The sequence below is a fragment of the Terrapene carolina genome, unplaced genomic scaffold (assembly GCF_002925995.2).
Source record: "Terrapene carolina triunguis isolate 2854851 unplaced genomic scaffold, T_m_triunguis-2.0 Scaffold84, whole genome shotgun sequence".
NCBI lineage: Eukaryota > Metazoa > Chordata > Testudines > Emydidae > Terrapene > Terrapene triunguis.
In genome coordinates, this window is record NW_020664435.1 from 14,191,842 (window position 1) to 14,208,404 (window position 16,563).

Consider the following 16,563-nt stretch of genomic DNA (forward strand, 5'->3'; position numbering starts at 1 on the left):
GTCGTTCAGATTGACGGAAGCTCTAACTTCCCTAATTGTCTATTGAGAGCAAATTAACCCAGCTACAAAACCTATAATGTGTGCCACATTTTTTATGAAAATTAGATGTAGACTTGCCCATGTGTAAATAGCATAGTGGTGTGTTAGTTCACAATATAAAGAGAAAAAATCCTGTTCTCCAGCATTGTCTGCACTTGTTTCACACCTAAGTCTCCTGTTTATTTGCATTAGATCTTTAATGTATAGAAAATAAGAATATAAAGATCTGGAATGAAATCCTGGCCCCAATGAAGTCAGTGCCAAAACTCCGAGTGATTTCTGTGGGGGCAGGATTTCACCTTCTGCCATGTGGATGACAGTAGAGAACTTGGCCTACCGCAATTGAAGCTAAAGGGGCTCCATGTGGGTGCAGATCCAAATGTGGGATTGGAGCCTAGATTAGTACCATGTGTTAATTATTAATACTGTATATAGTTCCTATGCCTTTGCACAGCACCTAGCACTCTGAGGCCTCTCTCCTGATTGGGGCCTATGTATGCTCCAGTAATAGAAATAATTAATAGGATTTTTAAGTGGTCATTTGTAAAATTATGGAGAACTTCTGACCTGCGTATTAATTAGCTATGATACAGTCAGTGCTTCTAAGCAGTTGCATTGCTAGCATGTGAACATTCAGATGTCTTACATTCCAGGAGCATTTGTGTTTAATTGTGCAATGCATCTTCTGGTAACAAAACCAAAGAAAACACTCCTATCACATCACCAAAACTAAACAAAACCCTTACACTGTAAGATCTGCAGAGTAAGGACTGTTTCGTACTATAGGTATGTATAGCCCCTTAACCATGGTTGAGGCCTCTAAGCCTCTACTGTAGTACAAGTAATAACTAATAATAATATCAGACTCAGAAACTAGAGTGTTAGAAAATATCTATAAAGCCCTGCAAGAATGTTCCTCTTATTGCGATTTCAAACAGCAGTAGATCAAAGCACACTCCAGAACCCGTAGGGCATGGTAGCAGGGTCCACTCAACCCAATAGGGGTGCTGCAGATTTACACCCCTGCTTGCTGCATACTAACTCTCTGCTTAGCTAAGTCCTTAGTCTACTACTTCTACCTTTGCACAGAAAGCTGGTTCAGCCATTTCTAGGACTTTTATATTTAAAAATGCATATACTGATACCATCAAGAAACCTGCGCTGATAGCAGTACTTCCACATGAGATTCGTTGAAGGTAACATAATATCAACAAAGTAAAGAAATGTAGATTTATTCTCATAATCACACCATAGGATTAAGTTAAAACCTTAACATTATGTTGTAGGTTTGTTGGAACATATGAGCTTCCTGATTAGCAAAAACAAGGATGATAAAAGCATTGAACCTGACTCATTAATCAATAGATAGATTAGCAAGAATAATTGCTACAAAGTAGTTTGGTTGAAGAAAAATGACCTTCCAGATTATCTTGATGAGTTTATAAAAACTGAAAGGGGGGGCAGATTCTTTAAAAGCAAACGAAGGGTTATGTAAAGTACATTTTGCATCAAGGTCTTCAAAAATCCAGGAGTACTCACCCCAAGAAACTAGGCAGTGTTTCTACTACCACCCTCCCTCAAGTTTTCTGCTGTGCACATGCTTTAAATTCTATTGGAGGCTACAGAGGACATCTGCCAGTGTGAAGTTGCTGAATCAGTTTACTCTTGGGCCACCCTGGCTATGTCCTCTTCCCAGCTGGGCTGCGCACTGGCTCCTTCCCCAGTGGACTTTCTGCCACTGAGCCCTTAGGATTCAAATCACTTTAATTCTGGCCCTGAGAGTTAAAGACCCCAACTTCAAGCATGTAGGACTATTTACATGCTCAAAGTTATTCACATACTTAACTTCTTTGCTGGATTGGGGCCTAACTGAGCTAGAAGACTTTATGCAGCTTGGTACGTATTATTTAGATCCCTCTAATAAATGCAACACACATAGCAGTTGGTATAGGTAAATACTGTTCACTGTACATTAGAAGTTTTATTTTATAGCCTGTACTATAAGTGGCTGAATGGCTTTTGTACAGCTGTAAAGCCTGTTTAACCTGATGCTATAAAACATGTCTTGAATGTATTTTCATAGCTTCATAAACTGTAGTTCATTTAGGTAGGTACTTTTTATTGTAATTCTTTATCTTAAACATGAATCTGTTTCCTGATATTGTTCCTTTAAAAAAAAAAAAAAAAAAAAGCCTCTTTGTTATGTGCATCAGGAGAGTCCTTACATACAGTAATGGTGCTCTGAACTTGTGTTTTTAACAAAAGAATTCAGGTTCAACAAGCAGAGTGCCAAAACAGCATTAATTATGAATTTTCTTCATTGTGGTTGTTTGAGTGTGGGGCTGGAACAGATGTTCACTTTTTTTCCTCCACTCCTGTTTTTAATTCTTTCTTGAGCGTTTTGAGAAATATCTTTAAACATTTGCCAGAGGTCAATTAACATCCCGTGACTGAAGGTGGAAAATAGCCTACTTTGTTTTTCCTCGGCCACATACCTGCTCTTGCTGTACATGAAAAAGAAAGGGTTCAAGCTGGAACGGGTTTTATTACTGTTAAGTTAATTTGCAGGATAAGCTTTTAGTGGGAGGGGTCTGTTCACTTTTATTTATTTATTTACCTTTTATATTCATTATTTTAAAAATTGCACTGTAAAGCATTGCAGTTTAATTACAGGAAGAGACTGCTCCTTTTGAGGGGGCAGCGGCAAGTGCTTAATACAGTCCCATTTTTTTGTTTACATGAAGTTGTAGAAATCCTATTTTAAGAATATGTTTAAAGCAGAGATTGTGTTACTCAGTTTATCATGTTTTTCCTGTACTGTGTATAAACAGAAGGTTGTACATTTTTGAAAGGCCTTTTTTGTGGAAAACAGGATTGAAAAAAAAAGTTTATATAAGAATGCAAAATAACTTCCAGAGACTATTGGCGCAGGGTGACCATAAAACCTCAACAGCACATTGTGAAGTAACATTATATCAATTTGCTTTAGCACCTCTACAACATTTTGACTGCATTTTCAGAACACAAGTCATACTCTACAAAACACATGCCATGGTATCAATTGACTGTTTTTTTCCAGAATCAGTTCTTTACATGCATGTTTTTGTGATTAGTTGCTATTTTACAATTAGTTTCAGCTGACGAAATATTGCCTATTTAACAATATATTGTGTACACACCTCAGATTCAGTAACAACAAAAAATACTAGCTGTAACATAATTGGAATTTCTCTTGTCTGTATAAGTATGCACATTTTTGTACTTGAATATAATTTCTGGATTATAAAAATCCAGATGTATTCTGTGCATCTGAGTTTTAAACTAGATTGTTTAGGTTTATTAATAAGGTTTTGCTGTTGGACTGTAACTATTCTGGTGGTGGTGCACAAGACAGGATAAAATCCATATCTCTTCTGTATCGATATTGGCTCTGCAGAGCTAACATGTGTAAAAAAACATATATTTTTAACTATTGTCACACAAGTAAGCTGATATGACTTAGTCATGAGCAGATCTAACTTGTAAGAAGGTCTCATTTTTACAGCCATTTATCTGATGCTAACTGCATTTCAGATTTTTAAAAATATGTATTATGTTCCGTTTTTACAGTTGCCATCTTTTCTTTGTCATAAATATCCTTGCCATGTCTCAAAGATTTTAAGATGAGTCTATTTGTAGATTTGCTTAGTTAGTAAATGCTCTGTGCCCAACGATGGTATAGTCAGTCCCATGTTAGGATTAGACACAAAGCCCCGATCCAGCAATGCCCTTAAGCACATATTTAACTTTAATATGGATTGGGGCCTTATGTACTGTAGTAATATGTGACTTTGGTGGGCTGATCACATGCTTAGGCACTTGGCTGGTTCGTGGCGTAAGTTACTAAAGTAACAGGTACCTTGGAGTATATAAATAATACTTGAAGTAGATAAGTAGAAAAGAATGAGACCTACACACATACTGCTGACCATGGCACTGCAGTGTTGATGCAGCATCTCGGGTGCTATTCTTCAAAGTACGTATAAACTTGTGTCCCTTCTCACAGCCCTGTGGCAGTCCAGGTGAAAGTCAGAGACCCCTTAACATCTTTCAGAAAAGGTAAGGGCGTTCAGTATGGCCTTGCCAATAATGGCAACAATGTCCTTGACCTAATGGCCCAAGCGATTGCTCAGTTAAAAATAGCTGTGAAGTTTGCCATCAGAATCACTTCATCCAACTTCTTTTTTTCAAGTGCTTTTAAATGCCTGGAATATGAAAAATTATATTTAAAAAATACACATTCTGTGTGTTTGAATCCCTCTATCTATGGTTACGTAAGGTGTGTTTTAAAAACACTCTCAATATGCGTTCACCAGTGAGGCCTTGAATTCAGGGAGAGCCAGCAGGAGGATAGTTCCTCTTGTTAAAAATCATTAAGTAGTTCATGAGGTAGTTCTGTATAGGGAGAGGAGAGAAAGAAAAGATAGTTTCCCCCTGACAAACTTTTCAGGCCAAATCCTGCTCCTGCAAGGGAAAGCAGGATGCTGCTAGCCAAGTCCACTACTACAAGGTTTCTGTTGTACTGCTGACTTCAGAATATGAATTAGTAGGCAAGGGGTTGGAGCCAGCAGACCACACAACAATTGAGACAGGCTGCTCAGAGGACTGGTATTAGGATACAGAGCGTCTCCTCTAGCTCAGTGATTTAAATCCAGATCCAACTCAGTAATTAATCATTGTAAGTTGTTGCCATTTTGACAGCTGTTTGGCGACCTACATATAATGATCTGATTGCCTCGGCCCTGTTACCAGCAGACAGGTGCCCATCTGACAAACAACAACAGTGCCAATTGGCAGCTTTGGCAGCAATCTCAGCAGAGATGCCAAGGATTCAGTGGCCATGAAGAATAAACTAATATCCAATCCCCTGAAAGGTGCGATTGAGGATATGTCTACATGAGCACTGGATGTGTAATTTCCAGCTTGGGTAGACATAATAGAAACAGAAGTGCAGCCGTCAGTGGGAGGTGGGAGGGGCTAGATTTGCACTAAGATTTCAGATGTGATCACACAGAGGGTGGCTAAGCCATCCCATTGCTTGTGCTGCGTGGCTACACTTCTATTTTTAGTGCACTAGCTCGATCAAGGCAAGCACAGTTATGTCTACCAAAGCTGGACATTGAAGCTCCAGCTCCATTGTAGGCTCGCCCTGAGACACATTGATGGCGAAGCAAGAGAATACTTGCCCTGCGTGTGCTGTGTCTGTTCTCTGGAGAAAAAAGTCAGTCTTCATAGATATCAGTCTAGTACCTCAGATGCGTGTTTAATCCACACCCAAAAATCCCACCCGAACTCTAAAGGAGATGGGAAAAAAGTGTGTGTGTGAGCGGGAGAGAGAGAGAGAGAGCTCTTGCCAGTGTTCTGTGAAACAATTCTGTGGTGGTGATGGTGGGTTTTTGGGGTTTTTTTGCACAGGGGGCGGGGGGTGTTGAGGGTTTTCCCCCCCCAGGTACATAGTGCGTCTACAGCGTGTCACTAGTGTTACACAGATGAAAAATATTTAAAACATACAAAAACACATCTAAATTGGCATGTCACCAGTACTGAAAAATACACACACACCCCCTAGCCTCCATTCCAATACGCAGCCCTCTCAACCCAGCAGAAAACCCAGAGTCTAAAATTCACCCTTGGTGCAGAGGGCCAGTACACGGCTCTCTCTACACAACTGAAAATGCAGCTCCACTCTGAAAATATGACTTTTTTTTTTTAAAGGCATCTTCTCAGTTAACACTTTGTCAGATCAGTGTAATCGCTGCTGACCTCAGTGACTACAATAAGATTACCAGGCTTTTTCTCCTGTTATCACTGCAGGAGCCAAAAGGAAATCTGCTGTCATCTGTTCTACCTGCTGACCAATGTAGGATGAAAGGAGCACATTGCTCTGGCATCCCAATTGTTGCGCTGGTTATCCACAGAATATTGGTCAGATTTAAAGTCCCTGGGCCCTTATTTGGGTCCAGGTCAGCTCTGCTCAATCAGGACCTGAAGGAGTTGGTGGGGGCAAAGGCATCTTAAAGCCACGTGTATGAGCTCCCAATCCCAGGGGCTGAGTCACAATAGGGATTGCCAGAGCACAAGGTACTCTAGTCACATCCTTCTCCTGCTCTGGTATCTCTCTTATACTGGGATGCCCCAAGAAGGGGTGATGCAGAGCTGGCTTAGCCAGCTCTCCGCTACCAGAGGCTTGCACAGCAGCTAGGACCCTGGTATTGGGAACGTATTTCACCCCCCAATGGCCCCAGCACTGATTTCCTGTGCTAAGTGCAGGTGAAGAGTATTTCACTGTGAATGACTTCATAGGCATTTCAGTGTTATCAATGAGTATCTTCTGTGGAAATGTATTTTCCTTGCTGCTTGTGAGAGAGAGAGAGAAATTTCAACAAATCAATAAATGTATTAGCATTAGATCAAAATTCACAGTATACTAAAAATAGTTCGCAGGCTTTTATTTCGAGGAAGCTGTCAACGTATGTAGGAAAACAGGTTTCTTAAAATAAGAAGTACTCTCATAAAACTATTTTTTATGAAACACAAACTGCAAGTCCCACACAGGACAAAGTGTGAAACTGAGGTTTTATGGGAGAACATTGGAACTTGCATGAACTTTCAGTGACACTAAAAGCATTATGCCCAACCACAGTAAGTTAAGTTACTCTTAAACTACATTGTTATATACGGTGTACAGAGACAACAGTTATATTTTTGGAGGGGCGGGAAGAGGAGGGGAAGTACAACATTAATACTCTTGATTATACTGTAGAAATGAATTGTTTCTTATAATGATTATTCCAGCCTTTTTGTGTTTGTAGTTCATTTTTCTTGGCAAATACTGAAGTCTTTAGATATGAATGGGAGGCCAAACTGTACCAGTTGGATCATCACAAATGATGTGCACCAGCTGGAAACTGCTTACTTAGGGTATATCTACACTGCAATTAAAGGCGTTACTGAAGATTAGCTTTAATCTAACTAGCCTGGCTAAACATAGCAGTGAAGATGCAGCAGCATGGATTTCAGGCTGTACAAGTCTGTGCAAGGACCCTGAATAGACATGCCCATTGCTAGCCCGCACTGAAGCCGACACCAACACATCTTCACTGCTATCTTTTTTGTGTGTGTTAGCTAGATTAAAGCTAATGTAGGTATGCCTACCCAAGCTGCAATCACATCTTCAATTACAGTGTAGACATACTGTTTTACTCACACAGCTGAGAAAAAGAAATAATAAATCACACACATGGAGGGGCAGATTTTGGTCTAAGTTACAGCAATGTAAATACACAGTAAATTCCACAAAAGTAAATTGTTTTTCCAGATTTACAGCAGTGCATCTGAGAAACTGGCCTGCAATATTGACTCCATGATGATTTAATCCCTGTGACGTGATCAATATCTCCCTCCTAAGCAATGCAAGTTATGGATTCAATCGATTGGAAAAAGGAGAAATGTTAGACTTTTCATAAAGAATTCAGACAGTGGCTTGGGGCCCAGTCCTGCTTCCACTGAAGTTAATAGCAACACACCTGTGGACCTTAACAAGAGGAGAATCAGGCCCTTATGGTATTCTGCCTCTTTTTAGCATGCTGCAAAGACATTTTAGCACACAGGCAATAATCATAGATCGACTCTTTTCACATATGTGTTTTATTTCAACAAATCAAAATGTTTTGTTTTTTTTTTTTTTTTTTTTTTTACTTTTTTTTTTTTTTTTTTTGTAAATGTCAGAAATGAAGTAATTTGTCAGCATATTTCACCGTATTTTGTGGCCCAGTATAATTTTTTTCCTTCCTAGTAACTGGCATTTTAATTAGTTTGAGCTTTCTGAGGGCATAAAGTGTCATTTATAATTAATTTCAATGAAAGGAGGACTTGTGTTGTCAATGAAAAATGGCTTGGTGAGTGGATCACATGGCATGATGAGGATGGTTTGTCTATATTATATTCATTCGTACACCTGGTTGGGACAAGGCAATCTGGGGTCCTAAACACAGCATAGCATAAGGCCTTCATGCTTCCTTCCCTCCACTGTGATCCCACCCTCTGATTGGCGTTCCCTCAGAGAGGCAGTGGCCTGGAGCCACTTTCTTACCCCCCAGACAGTCTCACAGCATAGGAGAGAGAGTTCAGTAGAAGGAATAACTAGTTTAAAATAAACCAAAAAGATCTATTCTATTACTGGCTCATTTATTGTGGGGAGCACGGAGGAGGTTAATCTATGGAGAGATTTGAATGAAAAGAGGGGAAGTGGCTTTGTGGGCCAGAATTGTGAAAGCATTGCATGCAAAAGGTGAGGCATAAGAGATGGCATGGAGCGAGCTGGAGGAGAAACAGATGAATAGGGCTTTAAATATTACCAGTGGTTAGTTATTATTTCAGGCTGGCCTCATGGGTGGGTCCAGGAGAGAGGGAAACAATAAAAAATAAGGTTGGAGGTCTATATATGGAGATATACCTATCTCCTAGAACTGGAAGGGACCCTGAAAGGTCATTGAGTCCAGCCCCCTGCCTTCACTAGCAGGACCAAGTACTGATTTTGCCCCAGATTTCTAAGTGGCCCCCTCAAGGACTGAACTCACAACCCTGGTTTTAGCAGGCCAATGCTCAAACCACTGAGCTATCCCTCCCCCCCACGTGTAGGATAAGGTGGAGCTACCTAGGGTCTTGAACATGATAGCAAGGGGATTAAAGCAGTGAAAAGCAGGGAGCCAGTGGAGGAGTTCAGAGAAGAGATGGTATGTTAGAGTAACAGACAACAAAGATAATTTGCTTGCTAGTTACATAACTAGCTTTAAGTTGCAATAATATTATTGTCTTTTTGTATAACACCTTGTTCAAACTATGTACTTTTCTGTCAACATTTCCCCTCCCTCCTCCAAATATTTAGGGCACCTAATTTTGGTAAATGCATACATGGTTTTTTTCTATCTAGATTTTTGAAGTCTATTCCTAATATTTTGGTTTAGGGGTACTGATCTCTGGAATGATTGATCAGCCTTCCCATCTAAGCAGTAGGAGAAATGGTAAGCCCACTAACAATTTTGCTAGAGCCCTTTTAGGGGCAGCATGCCCTAACAGAACATTCAGTTTTCTGTGTGCAAGGCAACATTCTAGCCCCGAAGGGCTAACTAAGTCTCTGAGCCCTTTTAAATAGGCCTTTGATGTCTGAATCAGACAAGTGTAACAACCTGTGGTCCGATTGAGGGCAAATATTTATGTGCTGATTTCCCCCTCCCCCCATTTTTTTGATATTATTGTAAAATACCAGCGGAGATACAGATTTTTATCTTGATCAACATGCACTGTTGTGTGTGTCCCCTTTAGTCCACTGCTGTCTGCTGGCAAACCACCCAAAAGGAGCAAGCAGGAGCCGGTGGATCAAATTGCATTTGGTACACCTGACGCGGTAATGGAGTGCAGTGGAATCCTGGCCGGCGTGGGAAAGACTGCACAAAGCTGGGATTCTTAAGACTCAAACTACTTCATCTAAGGCCTGTTTATTGTGGCAAAGCCAACCTATATGTTTAAAAAAACCCGATTCATTTTCACACAATTGGCAAAGCTGACAAGGCACCTCTTGGGCTGTTGCTCTTAGATGCTGACAAGTGAGGAAATGAAATTCAGAGGGGGAAACGGTTAAAATACTGACTACGCGGATGTTATTTTTCTAAGGCAACTGAAACCACATTCATTATTTAAAGGATAAATTTTTATTGCTAGAAATATTTTTATATATTTCATTTAGACTAGAATCTGCTTAAATAGATTGGGTTTTTTTATTCAGTTCCATGGGATTACAATCACAATGAACTCTGAGGCTCCAACTCAGAGTAAAATAATATGTCTGTAAAATATTTCATATTGATAGCAACACACTTGAATTATTATATTTACCTGCCAGTTCATCTGTGGAATAGTACTTCTAACTTTCAAACTCCCGAGAGTTAAGACTTGGTTTAAAACAAAATTTCCTTCTTTGACGGGTAACCAGCCTAGTGGATGGGGAGAACCAGTAAACATGATATATCTTGACTTCAGTATGGCCTATGATATAGTCCTACATAACATCCTCACAAGGAAATTAGGGAACTAGATGAAATTACTATAAAGTGGGTGCACAACTAGTTGAAGAACCATTCTCAGGGAGTGGTTATCAATGGTTCACTGTCAGACTGGGAGGACATGTCAAGTGGGGTCCAGTAGTGTCTGTCCTGCGGCTGGTAATATTCAATATTTGCATTAACAACTTGGATGATGGAGTAAAGAGAACACTTGTAAAATTTGAGGATGACACTAACCTGGGAGGGGCTATAAGCACTTTGGAGGACAGAATTAGAATTCAAAATGACTTGATAAATTGGAGAATTGGTCTGAAATCAGTAAGTTGAGATTCAGTAAAGAAGAAATGCAGAGTACTGCACGTAGGAAGGAAAAATCAAATTCATTAATACAAAATGGGGAATAACTGGGCTAGGCAGTGGTGCTGAAGAAAAGGATCTGGGGATTATAGTGGATCACAAATTGAATATGAGCCAACAATTTGATGCTGTTGCAAAAAAAGGCATGTACCATTCTGGGATGTATTAACAGGGCTATCGTATGTAAGACATGGGAGGTAATTGTTCCACTCTACTCAGCACTGGAGTATTTTGTTCAGTTTTGGCCTTGTTTGTGGCAAGGGAGATTTAAGTTGGAAGTTTTTCTTAATACCAACTGTAAGGATAGTTAAGGACTGGCACAGGTTACCCAGGGAGGTTGTGGAATCCACTTCCCTGGAAGTTTTTAAAACCAGGTTAGACAAACAGCTGTCAAGGATGGTCTGGGTATACTTACTCCTTCCTCAATGTGGGGGAATGGACTAGGTGACCTCCAAGTCCCTACTTGCCCTACATTTCTATGACTTCTATGGGAGGTGGGAGACGTGTTTTCAAATCTCTGCTCTGCCTGATTTGGAGCAGGGACTTGAACCCACGTCTCAGGCAGGTGTCCCAATCACTGGGTTATTGGCTATAGTGGGGAAGAGGCATCTCTCTGTTCGTTTGTGAGAAAGGGCTGACTTGAGTTAGGTGCCTCACTCCTGGAGAGGGTTCCCAGCTACGACTCTTGGCGGAGGGAAGCACCTCCCTTTGGCCCATCAGTCTGGCACCTAAGGCACAGATCAGTGGGATTAGGTGCCTAAGTACCTTTAAGGAGCTGGTCTCTAAGCCCTTTCCTTTGTATTTCACTGCTGCGTGGTTTAGAGGGCTCCTCGCTCAGCTTGCTCGGTTCTGAGAATTCCTTTCTTAGGCACCTCACTCTCCCTGTTTAATGTATGAGGAGCCTGGGTGCCTAATTCAGGGCTGTGAATTCCACTAGTAGCAGGGCACCTAGGAACTGGGAGTTGCAGGGCAATAGGTGAATGTAGCCCGGGGTATCTTCCACGTAGCATCAACAGCAATAGTGATATTCCAAGTGGACTTCAGGGAGTCTCTAGAACTTTTTCCTTTGGGGTTTAAAAAAAAAAAAATCTCCCTTAAGATTTTATTCATTTCCTTTGATTGAGGAAGTTGGCAGGAGTTTAGTGGTTGAAGCGGTGTCAGTGTCAAAGAGTTCTTACATACTGTGTAATCCTAAAAGCACATAAATTTATGTATTTTAGCTTTATTTGACACATTTGTTTGAAAAACCAAGATGAGCTAAAAAGCTTGAAAGGAGTACCTTGAGGAATTTTTTCCATCAAGATGTAATCAAAGGCAGGAAATCATAGAAGTAGTTTTTCCTAAATATTTTTATTAGTTAATTAAACTATAAGAACCTTAACTTCATTTTAGGTTATCTGTTCCTATGGTTCAAAAATATTTTAAGAGATCAAGAATGCACATTTTGACTTTCAATCAATCTGTGTGGGATAAATCTCAGTCAATAATGGTGAGTTTTCCAGATGTTATGCACAGCAGGAGGAGGGTGTGTGTGTAAGTAATATATAATGTGTGTGTGCACGTGTGCTAATGGTGGGAAACAACAATCCGTCTCCCCTCATCTGCACTCCACCCTGTAAGAATGAAAACCATAGGAAAAAAAGTAGTACAGCCTGACATATGTGACCTAATGTAAAATATCTGATATTGCTCCACATCATAAGTACTTTACAGCTCCCAGCTGACATACATATTTACTCATGACTAAAGAGTAACTGATTATGAGAGTGAGGGCAGGGAAAGTGAGAGATCAAGAAGGAATAAATAATTTAATAGAGTAGAGGGCATATTTAATTTCACATGTAATAAAAAGTGAAGACTCCATTACATGCTGAAACGTGGGTTTTCTTTGTGAAGTTTATTTCCTTACAGCTTCTTCAGAATCTGATTGATCCGGAGTCCATCTGCATTGTTGCCTCAGAATAAAGAGCTGCTTACAGACACGTATGCAAAGTACATAATGAGGGAAGCAACCCAAACAGTTATATAAAACTCATAAGGCTCAGTCTGGAACTGCTGAAATGATTCCAACAGTTGGAGCTAAATCATCCCCTCTTGCCAGGGCAGGGACAAAAATCACAGGTGGGAGCAAGAGCAGAGGGGAGTTGCCATTTCCCACAGCACCTCGTGCAAGCTGCACAGTCGGTACAAGTCTCTCCAGAATAAGTTCCCTCCTCCTCTCTCTCTCTGGGTATATTTGCTGCTTTTATCAGCTGAGACTCTCCTTTTTTTATTGTACTTATCATTATTGTTGAAATTCTGCCTTTCCACTTTCCTTGTTTTGCATTTAATTTCTTCTTCAGACTTTTTTATTGAGTTATTGCAATTTAAAAAAAAAATAAAAACCTCAGTACCAGGTGCTCAAATGACTGCTGTAGCATATCTGGAACAGAATGGGGTCAAGGCAGCCATTTATCCCTAAACCTGAGGGAATGAATTTCGCAACTATAATTGCTACACTATAATTCTTATTAATGTTGTGCTATAATTCCATTTAATTCCAAAGGGCTAGTAAATGCATTAGGACTTGTCAACCAATTATTTTACACTGTTTATGATCTGTCCAATTATGCTCTTCGGTATTGTATCGTGTAAAGGAAAAGCCCTAAAAAATACCAGGTTGGAGAAAATTATCTGTTTTCTAGGTGGGGTTTGGAAGAGAGAGGGGCTCTTTTATTAGCAAAGTAGTGAAGTTGAGTTTGTAATCAATCCCTTGTTGAACCTTTAATGCCACTGTGGTTGATTGTTCATGAAAATATATTAATATCAGCTATCTTATAGCTACTTAAGAAAGGTCCTGTGGCTGTTTTTATGAAGTAGTAGCAATAGCCAGGACATTTTATGTGATTAAAAGTACCTGTCTTCCTGCATTGTAAGTAAGAAGGGTGTAGGCGAGTTATAAGGCACTGGGAACAATGAAATAAAAATGAATTGTGTTGCAATGATTTCACTTTATTCTTGTGAAATACCCTGGTTTCTTAGGTAGCGAATATGATGAGGAAGAAGTAGACTATGAAGAATCAGACAGTGATGAGTCCTGGACCACAGAAAGCGCCATCAGCTCGGAAGCTATCCTCAGTTCAATGTGTATGAATGGAGGGGATGAGAAGCCTTTTGCCTGTCCTGTTCCTGGATGTAAAAAAAGATATAAGGTGAGTTATAACAGAGACTTGGTTTATTTCTGTTTCGTTGCAGTAGGAGAGAGAGTCTGGGAAAGCAGGTTACATCTTTCTGTTTTATTTGACCTTTCGCTTTTTATTTTTACAAGACTTCAACAGATTCTCATATAGCTGCACAATGGTCTTTTCGGACTGATTTTCCTCTCAAACACTTTCAAGTCATATACAGCATATGTTGTATCTATATCTACTGATCAAGAGAGATTGTTAAAAGGAACGATTAAAGCAGTTGGGTCACATATTATAATTAGCAAGCCTTATTCCAAGAAATTATCTGCTGAAATGGAAAGATAATGCCAACATTCATCTGTTGAAGGAATCACGCACATTACATATAGAACTTGTCCATACCAATGCTAGAATGGGTCCTCTTTATATAACCATTACAGATTTTGTGGTATCCTGTACTGAAAGTATGCCAGCGATGCCTCTGCTGATACAGGTGATGTGCAAAAGGTAGCATTTAATTTTAAAAAGCCAAAGGCCACCACAGGGAAGACGGAGCAGTAACCTCATAGAAAACTTATGAAAACATTTGTATAGGGTAAATTCTGACCCGGATCCTGAAAACGGATCTGTATGAGCAGAATCTTGTACTGGTGCAGAATCCCTCTGACTTCTCATGGGCATGTCAATCTGTATGGATTTGATTGCAGGATTGGGGGCTTCTGTTTGAATACCATATATTCTGGGAAAACTTGTCTTTCTTTTTTTGTTCATTCATTGTATCTTATGAGGAACCTTTTCATAAAAGTCTGTTAATCAGCTTCTGCTTATGTTCTCCTTGCGACATCACAGTTGTCTAGCATGCATATCTCTCTGATATTATAGGCAAAGCAATATTATTTCACATGAATTAGAGCAGGAGCAGATGGATTCTTACAGAATAGATTCATTTTTATGCAAAGGTCCCTAAGCAATAAAAATGTGGGGATATGTGGCTGGATTCTCTCTCTCAAGTAAATGTTTTTCAAAGTTCTCCATGAAGCATTAGAGAATGTTTTAAAATCCAACAGGCTCAAAGGACCCCAACCTACAGTGTATACAGCAGCAAAACTGCCATTGAAGATAAGGCTTTTTTAACAACTGCATAGTAAAGTCCTAAAATGGAATACAAAACTGAAATATGAAAGAGAGAAAATGCAGGAAGACTAGTAACATTTGAAGGTCTATAAATCCTGACAATAGCAAATATACTGTGCATGAAAATGTGCAGTAGTTGAAAATGTGTGCCTTTTATTGATTCTGCAGCTATTCTGAATCACTTACAGCCCCTTTAACTCAGTAATACTTGTCACAAAACGTATGTGCATGTACATGGAGATCAGTCACAAGTGGAAATACTGTGCAAAAGTGTGTACGCTTTCTATAGCAATGTGTTAGTCCTCTATGTGGAGATTAGTTTGAATTGTGAATTACATAATAATTGTTCTACTCTTCAGGAAAATCTCAGCATAACCTCTTGGGGTGGTGGGGGAAAAATATATTTTTGGGCTATTTGGAAGTGTCAATGAGCAGATGTGGTCACATTATGCAAGATTATCACATTTTCTTTATGTCAGAAGGTATGTAAGGGGAAGAGTGTAGAATAAAAGGTAAATGCTTAGCTCAGGAAGCAAACAAGCCATGGCAGTTGTTAGGAGTTACTTTCCCAAGAGGGCATCTGTGCATTGCAGAAAACATTTATTTAGTGGAAAAAGCTAGATGAAGAACCCTGTAATTTGCTATATCCTGTCTGTTCTCTGTTTGACTGCCAGCTCCTCTGTATTTTTACTGCCAAATAAGCAAGCTGTTCCTGCCTGCTTCTGCTATCTCGCTGCCTTCATCTCAAATGCATGAGGACTGTCTATGGGATGTCTTTTGCACCATTAATGGTAGAACAGTTAGACAGGGAACAAATTAATGACCCATAGAGAGGCTGACAAACCAAGAAAGCAGCAAATAAAAAGTACCATAGTTTGGGAAAATACGTATCCCGGTTAAGCCCAGATGGGTAAGGACATTTCCTTTAGCTGTCTCACTTCCAGTTAGTTGCTTCTGTTTCCTCGTCTAATTTATTTTCTGTGTTTATCTTTGTTTCCTCTTCCCTTTGTTTTGTGTCAACTGTATGTCATGTTTCCTCTTGATCTTCCCTCTGTTTAATCCCCACTCAGAAGAAATATTTGCTGAGTTTAGGTAGGAGTCCTGATATCAAAGGATCATGCACTGGAACTTCCTGCTGGGTGCTGGGTAATAACATTGATGGCTGTAAAACAGGACCATGGCTACAAACAGGAATATTGATGCACACATACAGTAATTATCAGAATCACCTGACATCTGAAAAGGTCGAAGTTACTTCTGGGTGGGGGAGGGCGGATGAATGAACACAGCTTCCTTTTGTCCAGCATTTAGATGATGTGTTTTTATATTATGATGATGATGATTTATTATTATTTGTATTGTGAGAGTGCCTGGAGCTCCCAGTCAGGGTCTGGGCTCCATTCTGCCTGGCATGGTACAACAGTAAAAGACTGCACCAACGAGTAATTAATGTAATTAAGACAGGATTCAGCAGTGAGTGTAAAAATATTCTAACGGAATGGGGGAGGGAGGATGATGGAAACTGTAATAAGAACATGTTTTTACAAGGGCCAGATAAATATCAGAAGTCCCTATTGGCCATCTGCCTAGCTGTTATCTGGTGACAGTTTCCCGTAGGCATCACAGTAGAAGTGAGTCACAAACATTTAATTGCTGTTTTTCAGTCTTATTTTTTTTTTAAAGATATAAAATTGTCTACCAATAAATTATAACAATAATATTGTTACTCTAGCCTCTATTTACTATAATCTGCCTTAGATTTTTCT

The 16,563-nt window shown here is 39.7% G+C and overlaps 1 protein-coding gene across 1 annotated transcript in view; it reads left to right on the plus strand.

The window, feature by feature from the left end:
• The window catches only part of JAZF1 (JAZF zinc finger 1), a 272,246-nt gene that overhangs the window by 240,043 nt on the left and 15,640 nt on the right, over nucleotides 1-16,563 (plus strand). The window contains exon 4 of the mRNA XM_024222727.2: nucleotides 13,518-13,687. Within this exon, the coding sequence (XP_024078495.1) occupies nucleotides 13,518-13,687 (170 nt within the window). The remainder of the gene's footprint in view (nucleotides 1-13,517; nucleotides 13,688-16,563) is intronic.